The sequence below is a fragment of the Pongo abelii genome, chromosome 5 (genome assembly GCF_028885655.2).
Source record: "Pongo abelii isolate AG06213 chromosome 5, NHGRI_mPonAbe1-v2.0_pri, whole genome shotgun sequence".
Lineage (NCBI taxonomy): Eukaryota > Metazoa > Chordata > Mammalia > Primates > Hominidae > Pongo > Pongo abelii.
In genome coordinates, this window is record NC_071990.2 from 133,974,611 (window position 1) to 133,992,978 (window position 18,368).

General features: G+C 37.0%; 1 protein-coding gene across 1 annotated transcript in view; it reads right to left on the reverse strand.

Annotated features, from left to right (window-relative positions):
* Positions 1–959: 959 nt before the first annotated feature.
* The window catches only part of STX7 (syntaxin 7), a gene marked incomplete at its 5' end in the record, with an annotated part of 52,326 nt that continues 34,917 nt past the window's right edge, over positions 960–18,368 (reverse strand). The window contains 7 exon segments of the mRNA NM_001134118.1: positions 960–3,921; positions 7,124–7,206; positions 11,527–11,599; positions 13,072–13,168; positions 13,719–13,771; positions 14,622–14,759; positions 15,441–15,534. Of these exon segments, the coding sequence (NP_001127590.1) occupies positions 3,829–3,921; positions 7,124–7,206; positions 11,527–11,599; positions 13,072–13,168; positions 13,719–13,771; positions 14,622–14,759; positions 15,441–15,534 (631 nt within the window). The 3' untranslated portion in view covers positions 960–3,828.

Genomic DNA, 18,368 nt, shown 5'->3' on the forward strand with positions numbered 1-18,368 from the left:
ATGAGTTTCACAGCAGTTTCAAAATCTCTTGCAAGGCACTGGCTTTGGAGCTATTAACAGCTGACAGCTGGGGTCAGTCCCTGAGACACACTGTCAGTGCTGCACGCCGACAGCACAGCCTTCTGGATGTTCTCAAGAGTCACAGCAGTGCCTGGGCCAGCTCCTGAGATCCACCCACTTTCGGGCTGCAGACACCTTCCTCACCCACCCTTTTGATGTCTAATTCCCTACGTTAAAACACTTTACACTTATAATCCATCAAGTGGTTTCTGTTTTTCTAACTGAATTGTTAAAATATGCAAAATTCACATTAAAGAAAAGTTTCCTACCTATCTTGTGACCTCAGTGAATGAGCTGCTGCTTTATCCAATCCACTGACTTTGAGCTGCTGCTTTATCCAATCCACTACTTTGGAAAATGCAGCTGAAATGAGGAAAGATAATCGTGCATGTCTGGCAACCAGGTAATTTCTTTCCTATCTCTCATGTCACAGTATTTTGAGGACACAAATTCCTAAATGCTCAGAAAAAATGGTTTTATCTTAATTGATTTATAAATTATGTTAGGGTAGTTGTTAAACAGAGAATTGTGTCAAAGAAGCAGTACATTGTAACACTTTCAGGCTCCCATTGGTTTAAAATTTGGTAAGTGTATTTCTTTGCTGACAAGTCAAACTGTTCAAATGTTATGGAGGACTGAAAATTTTTTGTTTTAACTGAATCATGAAAATACACAACTTTTTATTTCCAGGAAAGACAGATGTTATTTACCACCAATGAATTTTTATCATATTTAAATGAACTTGAAAATGTCATTCAACTCAAATCCCTCAATCAACTTACTTCAGCCCATTCTGAAACTTCATATTGCAGCAAACCAGCCATGTGAAAGAAATAAATTCAATTTTGACTTTCAAAAAAAATAAATGCTGAATAAGTTACGCTTGTGGACCTTAGCTATTAAGGTGAACAATGACTTTATTTTCTTTATGTTAAGTTTTATATTTTATTATGACATTCATTTTTTCTACATGAAGACACAAATAAAAATTATACCAGCTACATAAACTATTTTGTACTTTCCTTGCTAAACCACAGATGTATTTCATGGAAAGAGGGGCCTTTAAAGGCACTTATTTATCATTGTAGGTGTGTCTAAACAATTGATATTCAAAAACACAACTTTTTGAGTACAAAATTTTACAATTTTTAACAAAAGCAGTGAAGACACTAAACAACCCAGTGGTGACCTCTTCAAAGTGCAGTGTCCTTGGTCACCGATGCAGATGCTACTGGGGCAGCCAGCGGGCTCAGAGGGTCCAACTCCAGACACTGCATCCACGGCTGTCCTAGACTGACTTGCACTTGTAAAAGAGATCGTCCCACGCCTACTAAAAAAACAAGCTACTCTAGTATCAATATGACATCACTCTTTTACCATCAATCATATTGCAAAACCATAGTATTTAACGACCAATACAACAGCCAAATACTTAATGCCACATTGTCGTTCAGTTTACCTGGCTGGTTAATATCAATCTGTGTTTGAGTATTTCTTTTGAGCACACAAAAACAAATGCATAGTCACTTGATGAGGAAATTCTTCACTTTGACTCAAATGGATTCACCATGCTGTCAGTTATGAAAACAACTCTAATTTTATTCTCCACAGGGCAACCTTCACTTTTCACAGCAATTCTAAAACTGACCTACAGAAAAAATTCAAGATTTTAAAAAAAATTTGGCTACCATACTATGTTTCTTATTTAATTTTTTCTAATCAATACTACTCTTACGTTCCAAATATTTCATGGGAAATTTTTCCCTCAAACTTAATATGTTTCTTAAACGAATTGAAACGACTAAAGTTCCTGTTTAAACCACTGATAACTTCCCCAGTTAAAATAATAATAATTTAAAATGATTACACTTCAAATAAAGGTACTAAAATCATGCTCCCCAAATTTTTAAGCGCTTTTGTTGTTATTGGGTACTCACTGTGAAGTGAATAGAAGTAAATGTACTTGACCTGTATGAGAATAAACATTTTATCAAGTACAGCAAAGAAACTGAACTGATTGTGAAAGCCATGGGGATGGGACTTTAAAACAGCAGTAAGATGCTGGTTTATCACCAGAAACCTCACGTGCCTCTGTGCACTTGAAGTAAAGACCACATTTGAGCAGGCCTGGTGGGCTGGCACGGGCCTCAAAACAGGTGCTGTTTGTGTGAATTCTCCTCCCTGCATTGTCCATTCTGCTCTAGGGCAGTCTGATTCTGGCAACAGGAGTCTCTAAGTTCCAATCACTCACTCACAAAAGAGTTTTCTGTAATCCCTTTTGTGGAAAAAAAATGGAGTTTTTCTGACATGCAAAGCAACTTCTACCAGTGTGACAAAGTAGGTAAAATCGATGACACCCTAAAATAAAAACCTGGAGTGAACTGGTGCTCCAGAAAGATGCTGAATGGCCACAGTGCATGTGGTGATGTCTCCATGCTGAGGTTTCAGGCAGCACACAGCACTAAGTATCAGGTGACCTGTGGTCCCACCAGAGCACAGTCCTCATGAAATAGGCCTAACCAGATACCTTTTAACTCATCTTTATTTTGGTTGCAAAGATGTGGTTTACTTAACTACTTACTATTTGTTCCCATTTGAAGTCTCAGAGCTTGCGAAGTTAAACACTGCCTTCAGTACCGAACTGCTATACAAGAACATTATAAAATACAAAGTATAAACTAAGATAATCCTCTTTACAGAATTCAGATTAGTGCATTAAAACAACATTGATTTAAAAAGGGAAGTGAGATAACTGGCAAACCTCCAATTGCTTTTCTAATGAAGGATGACACAAAATGGCACGCAAGGTAAACACTAAATTTTAAGAGTCAGGTGCTCAAAAACAGTTAATTATGGGAAAGTTACTTTCCAAAAGTAATTTTGACCTAAAAATAGTAACCATTATTCTACAAGACATAAGGGAAGGTAAATAATGGCCCACAAAACCAGATGATATGGTTAAGATAACTAGTTTAGTGGAATAACAAACTGGAATCTTTAGAATCCAAACACAATAGGTATTGGTATTGGTTGTTCATACTCTTCTTCCAAATTAGGTTAAACATTTTTAGTAACTACACTTTCCCCAGTAAACATCAGACTTAAATAGACCATATGTAAAACAACCTATCCTTAGTAATTTTACTAGGCAATCTACAGCAAAAGCTTAATATATACACAGAAGGAGTATCAAATAAACTAGAAAAGTATTCACCGACTTCAGAGTAAAAAAGATCTTAAAAGAAAACCAACAAAAAAATGAAAGACACTTTGTGCTGTTATGAACCAGAAAAATACAACCCATGAATAGACCTTAATTATTTTACATTATTGAGAATATTTTCCCTGCTGAAGCAAATCAAAATTAAATTTGAGAATTTTAATTCAAGTAACACACGTCTAGGTGTGTCACAGTGACAGGAGATGCAGACAGAATACACCTTTAAATTTACAAATTCCCAAAACTAAGTCAAGCAGGGTAAATAAATTATAAATGAAAGGCATATGCAATGTGGGCAAAAACTTAACAACAATTAAATTGAAGACCATGGGAGTTATGTCAGCAGTGATATTTAGAAAATCTTTCAGTATTAGAAAATATCAGATTTAATCCAAAGGAACCACCCCAACCCCCCCCAATAAAAATAACAAAGTATGGGAACCATCCTTTATACAATAGCTTTAAAATAATAATTAAAAAAACATGATTACAGGAATCTTCCTACATAATTTAGACAATGTAGTGCAACACTGTGCTCCTTTATAACTTTAGCGGTTCAATCCCCATATGATGAGACCGATAATCACAACTCCAATGACAAGGATAAGAATGATGATGCACAGGGTTTTTCTGGATTTGCGCTGCAGATGCAAAAAACAAAACAAAACAAAAAAACATGTTTACAGATTTAGTGGAGTACCTCTACAGCAACTAAAAATAATCTGGTTCATTTCTAGAGTAAAATCAGTAGTAGTATATCGCCCTCAAATTTTTGACTGTTTTTTTTGTTCCTCATAAATCTCTTTAATACATATGGCACTATTTTTTCAAAAAAAATTCTTGAACTAATGCTACAATTAAGGGAGCAATTTTTCAACTTTCATTGGTAATTTTTCTAAGGGTGTGGCTGAGCTTAAGAAAGAAGACACCACGAAATAAGTTACTGACTTAAACAAGAGACTGAGGTTACCTATGAATAAAAACAAAGAACAGCTTACAAGCTTAAACATTCTTTACCTTTTATTAAAGTTTTTCTTAAAAATGAGTTCTCTGAAGATATCAGTAAGTACAAATTGGCAACTTTTCTTCACATATATTTCTTTTTTTTTTTTTTGAGATGGAGTCTTGCTCTGTCGCCCAGGCTGGAGTGCAGTGGCACAATCTCGGCTTACTGCAATCTCTACCTACCAGGTTCAAGAGATTCTCCTGCCTCAGCCTCCCAAGTAGCTGGGATTACAGGCGCGTGCCACCACACCCAGATAATTTTTTTTTGTATTTTTAGTAGAGATGGAGTTTCACCATGTTGGCCAGGATGGTCTCAATCTCCTGACCTCATGATCTGCCCACCTCAGGCTCCCACAGTGCTGGGATTACAGGCATGAGCCACCACGCCCGGCCCCTCACACATATTTCTTGTTTCCAAAATACAATGATTTTGGAATGAGTTTCCAAAATCATTCTCATTCTTTAATATTAATGGGAAACTACATTCAAAATCTCAACAAACAAAACCACAGAGCAAACAAAATCATAATGCTGTCATTGAAAACCGAATGGTTAAGAATTTGGTTCGTTCTTCATTCCTGGTTCAGTTGTAGATTTCTGTATTTCTTTAATGGCGTTTGTATCTCACATCAACATGCAGGAATCCTTTTTCTTACAAAGTAGAAAAATTTGTAAATTTACTTTGTGTCAAGTAAAGTACCAAAATATTTATAAAAAGATACATTTGAGTCTGAAATTACCCTGAAAACCATAAATAGTTTGAATATTCCACATATTCATCTAATTTTTCCAGTGAATACTCCTTACGTATCAAACACAATTTCTTTAAAATTTCAATACCATGCATAAATATTTTTCCCAGACTCCAGTTGGTTATCACAAACACAAGTGTAATGTACCTGTGAGGCATCACGGGTATCCCACAATGGTGTATTTGTTGCCTGGGGTACTCCCCCTAGTGTGGGGTAATGAGACCCTGGCACAATGTGGTGATAAGCAAATTTATCACTTTCCTTATTCTTAGGGTTCACCCAAACATATCAAGGCTTCCAAATAGAACTATTGGAAAACTGCCTCTCTTCTCAGCACTTGTGCTGCGCGGCCATCTCGTCCCCCTTCGGGAGCTGGGGGAATTAAGCCTGGGGGCAGCTTCTAGTCCTGGGGTGTAGCTTGGGACACGTGCGTTTTCCTGTAGGCTTGGCCTTCCACAAGGAAGAGGAAGAGTAAAACTTGGCAGTATATCCACATTTCCCCCAAATCCAAAAGCAAAATAAAATACCATGTGAACCTAGTCACTGATGGATACAGTTAAGTTTCAGCAGTTATATGCTAACAGCTCCAGAAGACTTCTGGCATTTGCAGGTGTGTGTGTGTGTGTGTGTGTGTGTGTGTGTGTGTGCAGGTGTGTGTGTGTGTGTGTGTGTGTGTGTGCAGGTGTGTGTGTGTGTGTGTGTGTGTGTGTGTGTGTTTTCAATTATTCATGAGGGATACCTAAAGTCCATGACACAGTGATATAGTGATATTAATTCCACTGAGCTGTATATCTGAATGACATGGACAAAGATAATAAACAGGAGTGACTTTCAGTGAATACAATTGGTTATAACTCAGCAGTCTCCATAGCTTCATTATTATTTACTTATCACTGAATATGCAGTAATTTGTCCAGTAAAAGATGGACTGTGAAATGAAAGGCAGCTTCTAAGGTTAGTGAGAAAAACAAAAAGCAATTGAAAATGTCTGAGAAGGTGACAATATCTTAGATATTTTATAAGAAGTTAACAGCGGCTGGGCATGGTGGCTCCCATCTGTCATCTCAGCACTTTGGGAGACTGAGATGGGTCGATCGCTTGAGCCCAGGAGTTCCAGACCAGCCTGGGCAACACAGCAAAACTCTATCTCTACAAAAAATACAAAAATTAGCCAGGCGTGGCCGTACACATTATTCGGGAGGCTGAGGCAAGAGAATGTCTTCAGCCCAGGAGGCAGAGGTTGCAGTGAGGCAAGATGACACCACTGCACTCCAGCCTGGGCATCAGAGCCAGACTCTGTGTCAAAAAAAAGGTTAATAAGGTCAAGAAAATGATAATTATGAATGACAGCAACAAAGGAATGGAGTTTAAAAAAGGAAATCAAATGCTACACGGCATTTAGGGGTTTCCAAAGAGCCTGGCCTTACCCAATTTGAACATCAAAGGTCTGCATATTGTATGATGTATTAATAGTTGATAGTTCTAATATTTGTATAGTACTTGACACATAATTTATATTTGACACATGCATGTGGACTCCCTATATTAACCCGACTCAAGAAATAAATTCATTCCTGGTGAAGGGTCTGCTGAATGTGGACAGAATATATAATGAACAGTGACACTCCAAGCTAATATGATTTCCACAAGACCTGAAGCAATCTCTCTAGGACAAGGAAATTTGCCTCTTTAGTCCAGAGTGTCACTGACAAAAAGAAATAAAAAGTAAAAGGGAGCAGCAAGAAATGGGAAGGAGGGGCCTATCACAAAAAAGGTTTCTGGGTAGAAATGTCACAATGACATCAGAGATCCCCGGCCATCAGAAAAGCCTAGAATTGTCTCTGCCGCCCAAACACTAAACTTTCTCTCTCTGTAGGCCAACAATTCTGGTTCAACCCCGAGAAGAACACAGGCTAAAAACAGTTATAAACTGACTGGTATTATTTAAACAGACTTCTCTTCCATGGGATTTTAAATTTTAACATCTTCAGCCATTTTAAACCTAATCTCTCCCTGCTTCCTCAACGCAAACACACACACACACGAAAAGGATAAGTTATAAGAAAATTGATCACAGTTAAATTACCTGATAATCTGCTGCCCTTGACAGCTGCTGATTTGCTTGCTGAACATGCACCTCTGCATTTTCCACATTGGCTTCTATGCTATCTGTAAAATAAAACACACACACACAAATGTGTTAAACATGTATTGATGCTCCAGTAACAAATCACTAAATTTCATTCAAGGTAAGATTAAATATGGTCATTATTCAAAGGTTAATAGTAGTATATCGTAAAGTTGAATTTTTTTAAGCTGGCTATAAGAATCATAGTATACATCTATACTATTTTTCAGGTGATCCAAACAATATAAGAGCATTTGTAGAACAGAACCTTGATCATCTTCATTACAGAGCAACTCCAGCTCTACCTGGCAACCCCTGAAAAGTACTGTCACCCTGACATTATCAAATCAGTGTCAGCACAAGAGATGTCTCAGTGTCAAACTCCATAGTTTGGTCTATCTATGTCAAGACCAATGCACAAGAGATCAACTCTCTTCTTTCTACTGCTGAAGATTTTGTTCATCATAATAAAAACTGGTACCTTGACTTTTCAAAGAATATTATGTCCTCAGAGGGAAACAAACAGAAAAACCCAAATGCTAAAACTTGATCCCTTAATCATTATGTTAGTCATTAATGTTTCTCAATTTCTTTTCCCTCTATGTCTTTGCAAATGGAATGTACTTTAAGTTACTGGAGCATAATACCTACGCTCTACTTAGTTTGTGTTCTGTAATGGCCGACTCAGTAGCAAGCATGTGACAATGTTTATTTAAGGTAAATACAGAGTGCTGAAGGCCATTTACTCTGTGGTCATCAACATACTTCTGTGCTAAAATCTAGCCCTCACCAAGGGCCCATGAAGCCTTCTCAATTGGTGGCAGTTTTTCTTCCCACCCTCCAGGGGCCTGGAGGTGGAACGGGTGTCATTTTGAAGCATGAGACCCTTGCCCTTGTCTCTTCCTCCCTACCAACTCTCAGCTTTAAGGCTCATGCTATCAAACTCAGCCAACTCTCTTTGTTGCAGACATCTATCAATCGCATGGCCTTTTCTTCTCACTCCTTGAATATTTTAGCCTCAGACTCACTGATGCTCTCTCCAATACTTCTCTTATACATACTGGTGACTTCAAGATCCAACTGCTGACCCTTCTAACACCCTGGCCTCACAGTTCACTGACCATACTTTCTCCAAAGACGAACACCTTTCCTCACCCACCCACTTCCATGGTCACATCCCAAACCCTGACATTCCAATAACTGCAGTTGTTCTGTAATCTCAATTTCAAGGGTCTCACTCTCTGATCACCACCTTCTCTCTCTAGAGCTCACTCCTTCTAATTCCCTGGCTCCAACAATTTTCAACTTTCATTGATCCTACCACTTTTTCACTGTCCCTCACATATGGCATGTCCTCACTTCCCTCCTTACCCTAGCCTTAGAGTCCTTGGACAATCACTTAGCCTCAGCTTACTCTCATCCTTAGCCCCCTTGCCCCTCCACTTTAGTCATATGACAAAACCCCAACCAGTACCCATGCAGCTGATTATGGATGTAAAAAGGATTAACCGTGTTTCACTTTAAAGTCATGACTGCCAAGCAGGTCTACTTCATTTCTCTGACTTCTGAAAGACTACATCATACATCCTCTTCTCTCCTCAAGCTTCTCAGGCCTCCTCCGGCATTATCATTCTCAGCCCATGACCTTGATTTCCAGCTTTTTGAAGCAACAGGAACCATCAGAAGACATTTCCACACGTTTTCATGACCCTATCTACATGCAATATCTGTGTCCTGACAACTTTCTTGTTGCCAGGAAGAACTATCATACCCCGAGCAAGAGCCAATTTTTCCATTTGTGCACTTTATCACATTTCCTATCATTTAACTCAAAACCCTCAGTCCAGCAAACTTCCTCTCTCTCTTACTTATCATCAGTATTTCTTTCCCTGGTAGATCACCTCCATCAATCCCATAGCTGCCATCTTAAAAACAAGCAAATCAAAAACCTCTCATTTATTCCACATCCATTTTTGCAGCTATGACCGCATTCTCTGTTTCACTTTCCCTCTTTACTCCTTGAAAGAGTCATCTATACTTGGTATCCACCACTGTTCTCCTCCCATTCTCTCTTGAGCCCACTTTTATCATGCTTTCACCTACACTATTTCACCAACACAGCTCTTATTGAGGTCACCTATGCCCTACACATTGTTAAATCCAGTGGTCAAATCTTAATCCTCATTTTACTTGACCTAACAGCAGCATTTGAAACAAGTGACCATCCATTGTTCTTGAAGCACTTTTTTTCACTTCCCTTCTAGGATGATACATTCATTTGGATTTCCTCCATATCACTGGCTATTCTTTAGTCTTTTTTATTTGTTCTTCTTCAACTGTCTGGGCTCTAAATCAGAGGTTAAGAAGCTTTTTCTGCAAAGAGCCAGAAAATGAATAAGCTTTGTGGGTTGTATGATCTCTGTTACAAGTATTCAACTATGCCTTCACTGTGCAAAAGCAACCCTAAACAATACATAAATGAATACATGTAGTTTGAAGACACTGTTCTAAACATTTAGAGGATCCAGGGCTAAGTCCTCAGACCCCTTCTATTCTCTATCCAGACTTAATCCCTGGATTATCTCATCCAATCTTGTGGGGTTAAATACTATGTATACACAGATCACTCCTAAATTTAGATTTCCCGCCCAGACTTCTCCCCTGAACTCCATGTTCACTTTAGTAATGTCTACAAAACCTTCACTTGGTGTAAAGGGGCACCTCAAACTTAACATATTCAAAAATGATTGATTTATACCCATCTAAGCCTGCTCCACTTACAGATTTCCCCATCTCTGAAAACAGTAACTTCACCATCCTAGTGGGCCAAGCTAAAACCTTAGCATCACCCTTAAATTAACTCTTTCTTTCACACTCATACCCAGCCAGTCAGTAAATCTTTTCGGCTCTCCACTTAAAAAATGTCTGAAATCCATGAACTTCTCACCATCCCTCTAGTTCCATCCTAATACAAGCCAACAAGATTGAGCATCTGGATGACTGCAATAGCCTTTTAGGTGACCTCCTTGCTTTTGGTCTTTTTCCAGCAGCCAAGTGAGTCTTTGAAACCAAAGCAGGGTTATAGCACTCCTCTACTCAAATCCTCCTTGGCTTCTCATTCATCTGTAAAAACTGAAATCTTCCTACATGATGTCATCCCCTGCCCTTGGACATGATCTCCGTCTCCTTCTTGCTCATTAAAAATGTCAGGTATGCTTCTGCCTCAAGGCCTTTGTACTCGCTGTTCTCTCTGCCTGGAACACTTTCTCTTACTTGCTCCCTTAAATCTACCAAGGCTTCACTAAAATGTTACCTATCAGTAAGGGCATACCTAACTACCCTGTGTCAAGAAGCAACAATTTCCACCCCTAGCAGTCCCATCTCTCTACCCTGGCCTTATTTTCTCCATAGCACTTATCACCATTTACTTGCTTTTCTCGCCTTTTTAAAAAATTGTCCTTCCTCCCATTATAAGATCAATTGTGATAGGGTATTTTATCTGTTATTTAATTTCAGCTGAATCTCCAATGACTAGATTTGTGTGTGGACATGGTAGCCACTCAACATATTTTGGATGATGAATAAATTGGTTTTTGAAATTTTACCCTGTGATCTACTGGGGATACAGGGGAGGGTAAGAATGGATAAAAAATAGTTACATTGAAGTAAAGGTGCAAATATTTCAGTTGGACCAAATTCAGAAAATATACTAAAAGCATCTTTAGACATACCAATACATAGCTCCAGACTTCAAGATGGTCAGGATCCTGATGAATGCTAACAACTACACCCTAATTGAAATGCTATTACATTCAATACTTAAGGGATTCTTAGCAACTTTAAAAAAGAAAATCACTTCTAAAAAGAATTCCTAACTTCTATGTAACACTACTAAATTCATCTACCAAAAAGCTATTAAAATGAATGATCAGACAAATGGCTACCTATTCCCTAATACCTAAAAGACAAGATGTCATGCACAGTTACATATACCACAAGTTTCCCCAAAAGTGCTTAGCATGATGACAATTAAATTGGAGTAAGACTAAAACCAGAGGCCCTGGAAATAAGCTGGAATAATGTTTCATGGTGCCTTCCATGGTCTTGGCAGCAATAGGCCCTGATTAAATTTGGGCTTCTGAAATAAATGAAGCTGGTTATTTCTACCAGCACGAGTCAAAAATGAGATCTGTTTTAGATAATGCCAAGGGTGATGCTTACTGTGTTTTATAGACCATGCTTTTGGTTCCAGGGAAACCAAAAAAGGGACAGAAAGTGGTTACTCTTCTGTGAGAAAGTTACAGCAGGTAAAGTGCATGTAGCTTGCTCTTACCTCTAAAATCTAAGTTAGCAGGTCTTACCTATTACATCTCCTTGTTCATGAATCATCATTCCCAAATCTTTAAATATTTCATTAATATCCATAATATCAGCCTAAGAGAAAAGGCATATATTATTATAATCAGAAATTCAGTCCCCATTCCACAAAACAGGAAAAATTTTAAAAACCCAAACCACTACTCACACATGGGTGAGCATGCATCTATAATACATAAATATAATACATAAACTTTGGAAATATCAGGAAAATATTTGACAATAATTGAGAAGAATTTGAACAATAGTCACCAGTTCTCTAAAATAAGTTTGTGGCATTAAAAATACCAACTGAGTGAGGCAGGATGGAAATGAAGGATCTATAATAGAGAAGAGCCATGGATTGCTGAGTTCATTTTATACAATCTGATAGTTTTGGTATCACAAGCAGTATCTACTTACAAGGGTACAAAATATTCTTAGCACGTATTTCTAATAAAAGTTTACACATCAATTTGACAGCTTAAAATAATAAAACATTAGGTGTAAATTTAAAGTCTCACATTAATAATTTGAACATGCAATGGATTAGTGAAATGTCACTACTGAATAAAGAAGTTATAAACTTAGTGATTAAAGAAAATATAAAATTACTTTTCTTCAATCACACAATTAACTACTTCATAAAGTTTTTATAAGGACTAAATGAGATAATTAACATAAAGAATTCATCCCCCAGTGCCTGGCACATGGAAGGTCTTCAATAAATTACAGCCATTGTTAGCTATTATTAGCCTTCTTTCTAGGAACTAAGTAGGTTCCATAAGAACTATGACTTAATAAATCCTTTAGATCTCTTTGATGTCATAAACATAGTAAAGAGAAATAAAATTCTTTGAAGGCCTTATAAAAGGTCTTACTCATGCAGGTATGATGTGTATCATGTGCCCCGGGAAGACATCCAGACTCTCGGACAGACATTTATCTCTACACTGGTATTTTCTCAATACTAAGGTGGTCCATAGATGGCTTAATAGAATAGTCATAATTTTTAAAAAGCTGCAGTAGGAGGGATTGTGTTCCCTCATCCTAGCACAAACAGTAAGGACAATATTATTTTTTTAAAAAACGAATTATTCTAACTCATACATTACAAATGCTACCAAACTGATACATTAATTTTCTTTCTCTGGGCCAGACATGGTGGCTCACACCTATAATCCTAGTACTTTAGGAGGCCAAGACAGGCAGATCACTTGAGACCAAAAGTTTGAGAACAGCCTGGCCAATGTGGTGAAACCCTGTCTCTGCTAAAAGTACAAAAAATTAGCCAGGTGGGGTGGCACGTGCCTGTAATCCCAGCTACTCGGCAAGCTGAGGCACAAGAATCGCTTGAATGTGGGAGGCGGAGGTTGCAGTGAGCCGAGATCGCACCACTGCACTCCAGCCTGGGCGACAGAGAGGGAGACTGTCTCAAAAAGAAAACAAAATTTTTCTGTCTCGTGCCTTCTCCCAGCATTACCTAACCATCTTGAGAACAAACTCACTAAGAACAGAGCAGCAGCCCAAGTCTACAATGTAAGCCTTACTTCAAGTTGCCTGATAGAAGATTCTCTCTCATGAATAAGGCGGAGGTCATCCTCTGTAATTTCTTCATCCTGCACCTGCACTTGAGGTTGAGTTTGGCTGACAGAAAAAAATGAATGCGGAAAAAAACAAAGACTGGTATTCAAAACAATGGGACCTATTCAAGATATATTCATTAAATAGGATATTTTATTCTCCAAAGTCACAGAACTACTCAAAAGAATTCTAAGAATATAACAGATATATTAATAAAATTTTATTCATTTTTCATTTCACTTATATCATTTTATCTAACGTGAGTTTAGAGTTATTACTTAATTATTGGAAGCTATATTTGTCAACTGGGTATTTCTTCTTAGCTGATTTAAACCTCATATAAGGGAATGTCTATATTAATAATTAAGTCCATAAATTTGGACTTAATTTGGAAAATTTTATATATTTTATATTTGGAAAATTTTATATATTTTATAATAAATACTTTATAATTACTTAAAAATTTTTTCAAATTTACTCTGTTTTCAACATACAAACAACTTAGGATATTTATGATATAATATATTGAAAGCTTTAATTCTGTTCCAGGGACCTTAATGTATAAACTTTGAAAAATTACCTTTTGATTTCTAAAATGTTTTGTACTTCTTACCTTTCCCAGGATACAAGATTCCTTTCTTTTGAGCTGTCCTCAGGAAAACTGCCCTGAATAATTTAGTAACAGGATGGAATGAGAAGGGGCAAAAAAAAAGCAAAAATGAGAAAAAATAAACAACACTCATATTTTCCCTTATAATAATCTAAACTGATTTATGTACGTGTCTCTGTGTGTGTGTGTGTGTGTGTGTGTGTGTGTGTGTGTAGAGAGAGAGAAAGAAGTTCTTGTTCTAATTTTTCAGGTCAACTGCTTCAAGTAATAATATAATTATAAGTAATTTTATATTCTAAGTAGACAAGAAAGGAATTCACTAAATATTCTCAAGGGTCAAATAAATATTATTTAGTTAAAGCTTAATGTAGACTTGGAATCCATATGTTAATGAATAAGAAAATAACTCGTGATAGTTTGTAAGGGAATTTAAAATTAGATTAATTCAAAATTCTATTGTAAAGCTTCCTTTATTTTCTCCAGGCTCATGTTCATTTTCAATATTCATACAACATACTTGCGCCATTCATCTCCGTCATCTTAGTGTAATCCAGGAGGAAAGTGCTTTCTATACTAGCGTGAACACAAGCAGAAAGCCTCAGTACCAAGACGATGTGAGAATACTACTCAGGATTTGATCCCTAATCTTTTTTGACAAAATATGTCTCTATATTTTTATATACTCTGTAATCTTCTGTACTATGACACAAAAAATAACCACAGTAATACAAAATTATCATCCTTTTCTAAAAATGGAGCAGAAAAGCATAAAAGTAAATATTCAAGAGCTGATTTCCAAGATATTCACAGATCTTTATGACTTAAAAAATTATGCTACTATAGACTTTTATGGGACCCTTAGCAAGTAACCATGTTCATTTCTAGAACGTGTTTTAAAATACTTACAGACACTCTGGAACTGGCTCTTACTCGAGCAACAAACTCTTTCTCTCGCTCAGCAGCCTGCCTCTGGACCTTCTGGAAGTTTGTCAGTGATGTTGTGAACTCTCCCACTAAGCGATCCTTCTGTATTTTCCTTTGACGCTAGAGGAAAGAGAAGAAAACGCCAACTAGAATCTAGCTGTGAAGTTCAACTGAATTTGCGGTAGTTGGCTCTTTATTTAACCCTGAAGTTTTCACTTACTCCCCAATTACAGGACCTTACAGATTAACTCTCAACAACATTCTGATAGTATGTCAAATACTGTGCATATTTAACTTGAGGCAAAAGACCCATTATGCTGGATTTCTCACCTCAGGTTTTCATGCTGCTAAAAACTAGCTCATTATTTTGAGGCTATTTTAAAGTAATTCTTTTTCAGGCAAATAAAGCCTTATACTTTTAGCAAAGTAATAACTTCCATTAAATAAGCAGGGAAATAAATATGTGCCCCCAGGACACCTCACATCTTGAATGAGCCTGCATGTTCCACGCAGTCAGCCCCGGAAGGCCAGGAAATAATTACTCAGGAAGCATTTTCTGAGAACTTACTTAATTATGGGTCAGGGCAAATGCATGGAAATAATTTTTGCTTTATTGAACCACAGGATACTACCTGAGCAATTAAATATAGTTTTGTGTTCTGTGAACTAATCTCAAACAGAATTATTTTTGATTTCCTTTCTAGCATAATTTCCTTTCTAGCGTAACAGTTCAAAGATCCTACAATGCATTGGGTTTTTTTCACATTCAATACATCAACAATGTGTCTTAAAGCTTGATACCTGTTCACTGGGGGTGGTGGGCAGAGATCCAAACTCTTTAATGTACTTATCTGTTTCTTTGGCAAGCTGGTTAGTATACTGCTGCTTCTGTTGCCTAAAGTGAGAAAACACGCATTACAGCCAAAGGACTAATATACTTCTTTAAGCTACAACTCTGCCTTTTGAATCAACACTGACAAACAGTTGTACAAAAATTGCCTTTTCATAAACTGGCTCTCAACTTTATCAAAAAAAATTTCATATCCTATTCTTTGATAAATATTGAGCAAATATTACATGTCAGGTTATTCACTCACACAGGGTAGGTGAGCTTAGAGAAATCAATTCAACGGCCATTTAGAAACACAGATGACTCGAATCAGAGGGAAGCTGAAGGAGAGACTGTTAGATGTCTGATCCTTTATGTTTGAGATACTGGGGATGTGGAAGCCCTTTATCTGCATCTCACACCTGGAAGGTCGGGTGAGTAAGAAAAGATTTGTTACCTTAGACTTTGCCCAGTTCCCAGATCTAGTTATATCTGGCCTCTCTTATTTCTCTATGTGAACATGTATATGCTCTAGATACTTAAAAAAAGTGGGGGGGGGGGGTGTGCAGGCACGCTGGCTCACACCTGTCATCCCAACACTTTGAGAGGCCGAGGCAGGCGGATCACTTGAGGCCAGGAATGTGAGACCTGCCTGGCCAACATGGCGAAACCCCATCTCTACCAAAAATAACAAAAATTAGGTAGGTGTGGTGGTGCATGCCTGTGATCCCAGCTACTTGGGAGGCTGAGGCAGGAGAATCACTTGAACATGGGAGGTGGAGGATGTAATGAGCTGAGATTGCACCACTGCACTCCAGCCTGAGCAACAGAGGAAAACTCTTGTCTCAAAAAATAAAAATAAAAATAAAAAGGAAAGAGGCAATATTGGTACAAATTTACTATTATTTAAGTTTATGCTGGAAAAAATAATAGCATTTCCTTGTAAAGGGAAAGAACACAATAAATAAAAGAAGTAAATTATAGTCATCCCTCAGTATCTGCAGGGGATTGGTTCCAGGACCCCTGTGGATACCAAAATCCGTTGATGCTCAAGTCCCTGATATAAAAAGGTATAGCATTTGCATATAATCTATGCATATCCTCCCATATCTCTAAATCATCTCTAGATTACTTATAATACCCAATACAATAATGTAAATGCTATGTAAATAGTTGCTATATTTTATAGTTGTTTTGTTTTTTTATTATTGTATTTTTTTTCTTGAATATTTTTGACCTGCAGTTGGTTGAATCTGGGGATATATAATCTATGGATACAGAGTGCTGACTACATATCCGTATTTTATCTAGCTAGCTTATAAATTGAAAAGATTTCCAATTTAAAAACATGACACCAAAAAAAGCTCATATTAATTGTGATGTTTTACAAATTACAACATCAGTACGTCTTATATATTTCATCTCATTTTAAATAGGTCTGATCACACTTACGGTCCTTTAAAATAATGAGATATTGTATAAGAATATGCTTAAGAATAGGGATCTGTATTTGACTGACAAAGGGTAATTAAAATCTATTTCTATCTCTATTTACCAAATACCCTAACTTTAATGCATTTTTGTAAATCTTTGGAAATCATAATATAGTCAAAGTTTTAAAAAGAAGACCTGAGGCCGGACATGGTGGCTCATGCCTGTAATCACAGCACTCTGGGAGGTTGAGGTGGGTGAATTGTCTGAACCCAGAATTGAAGACCAGTCCAGGCAACATGGCAAAACACCATCTCTACAAAAAATACAAAAATTAGCCAAGCATGGTGGATGTGCCTGTATTCCCAGCTACACAGGAGGCTGAGGTGGGAGAATCGATTGAGCCTAGGAGGTCCAGGCTGCAGTGAACTGTGATCATGTCACTGCACTCCAGCCTGGGTGACAGCATGAGATCCTGTCTCAAAAAAAAAAAAAAAAAAAAATCCTTAGTGACTACAGATATATATTCAGAATCTTCACTATTAACTCTATCAAAATATTAGAACTATTATGAATTATGTACTTCTATTCCATTTTACTTTAGTTTAATGAATTGTGGTTTATTATTTAGATTTGGAGCATTTTTACCATTCTGACACTTACCCACTGTGGAAAAATAAAATATAAATTAGAGATAATTGTAAGTCCTTCAAATTGTACTTCCTAAAAATATGAATTCCTATTACCTATCTTTTAATATCGTCCTCTTTGCAGTTTTCCCTCTAGAGTTAATGTTGTTTAGAAGTACTGCTTACTAGATATATGTGACTTGAAATTTATAGCTGTAACAGTACTGAAATAAAATTTAAGAGTTAAGTTCTAAATGACACTGAGCAACTCATTAAACCCATAAGAGACATGAACAAAATGGAAACAGTTCTTTTGGTCTATTTCTCTTACTCCAATTCTGTAAGGTTTAAATGATAAAATATGTAAAAATACTCTGTAAAATCCATAACATACCACAGACAAAATATTATTGCTATGACTGCTGGTCTAACAGCATATTAATTTACTGGAATATGTACTATATAATTCATTATAACTTTTTTTTAAACGGAAGCTAATGCTCTCTGAAATTCAAGGATGTAGGTATAAACTTGTGGGGAGACAGCTCACGTAGCTGGTTATGTATTGGATCTAAACCAAATAAAACTCTGGTGACTGCAGGGGTTTTTAGCTATGGAAAGTAAATCACATAAATTGAGATACTACAGTATAATTTTTCAACAGCTGTCAAAAACAACCTACCTAAAAACTGTAAGAAATGCAACTAAAGAAATTATGCTTTGATAGGGTAAGCCTATCAAGGAATTTTTTTTTTTTTTTTTTTAAGACAGAGTCTTGCTCAGTCGCCCAGGCTGAAGTGTGGTGGTGTGATCTCGGCTCACTGCAACCTCCGCCTCCCG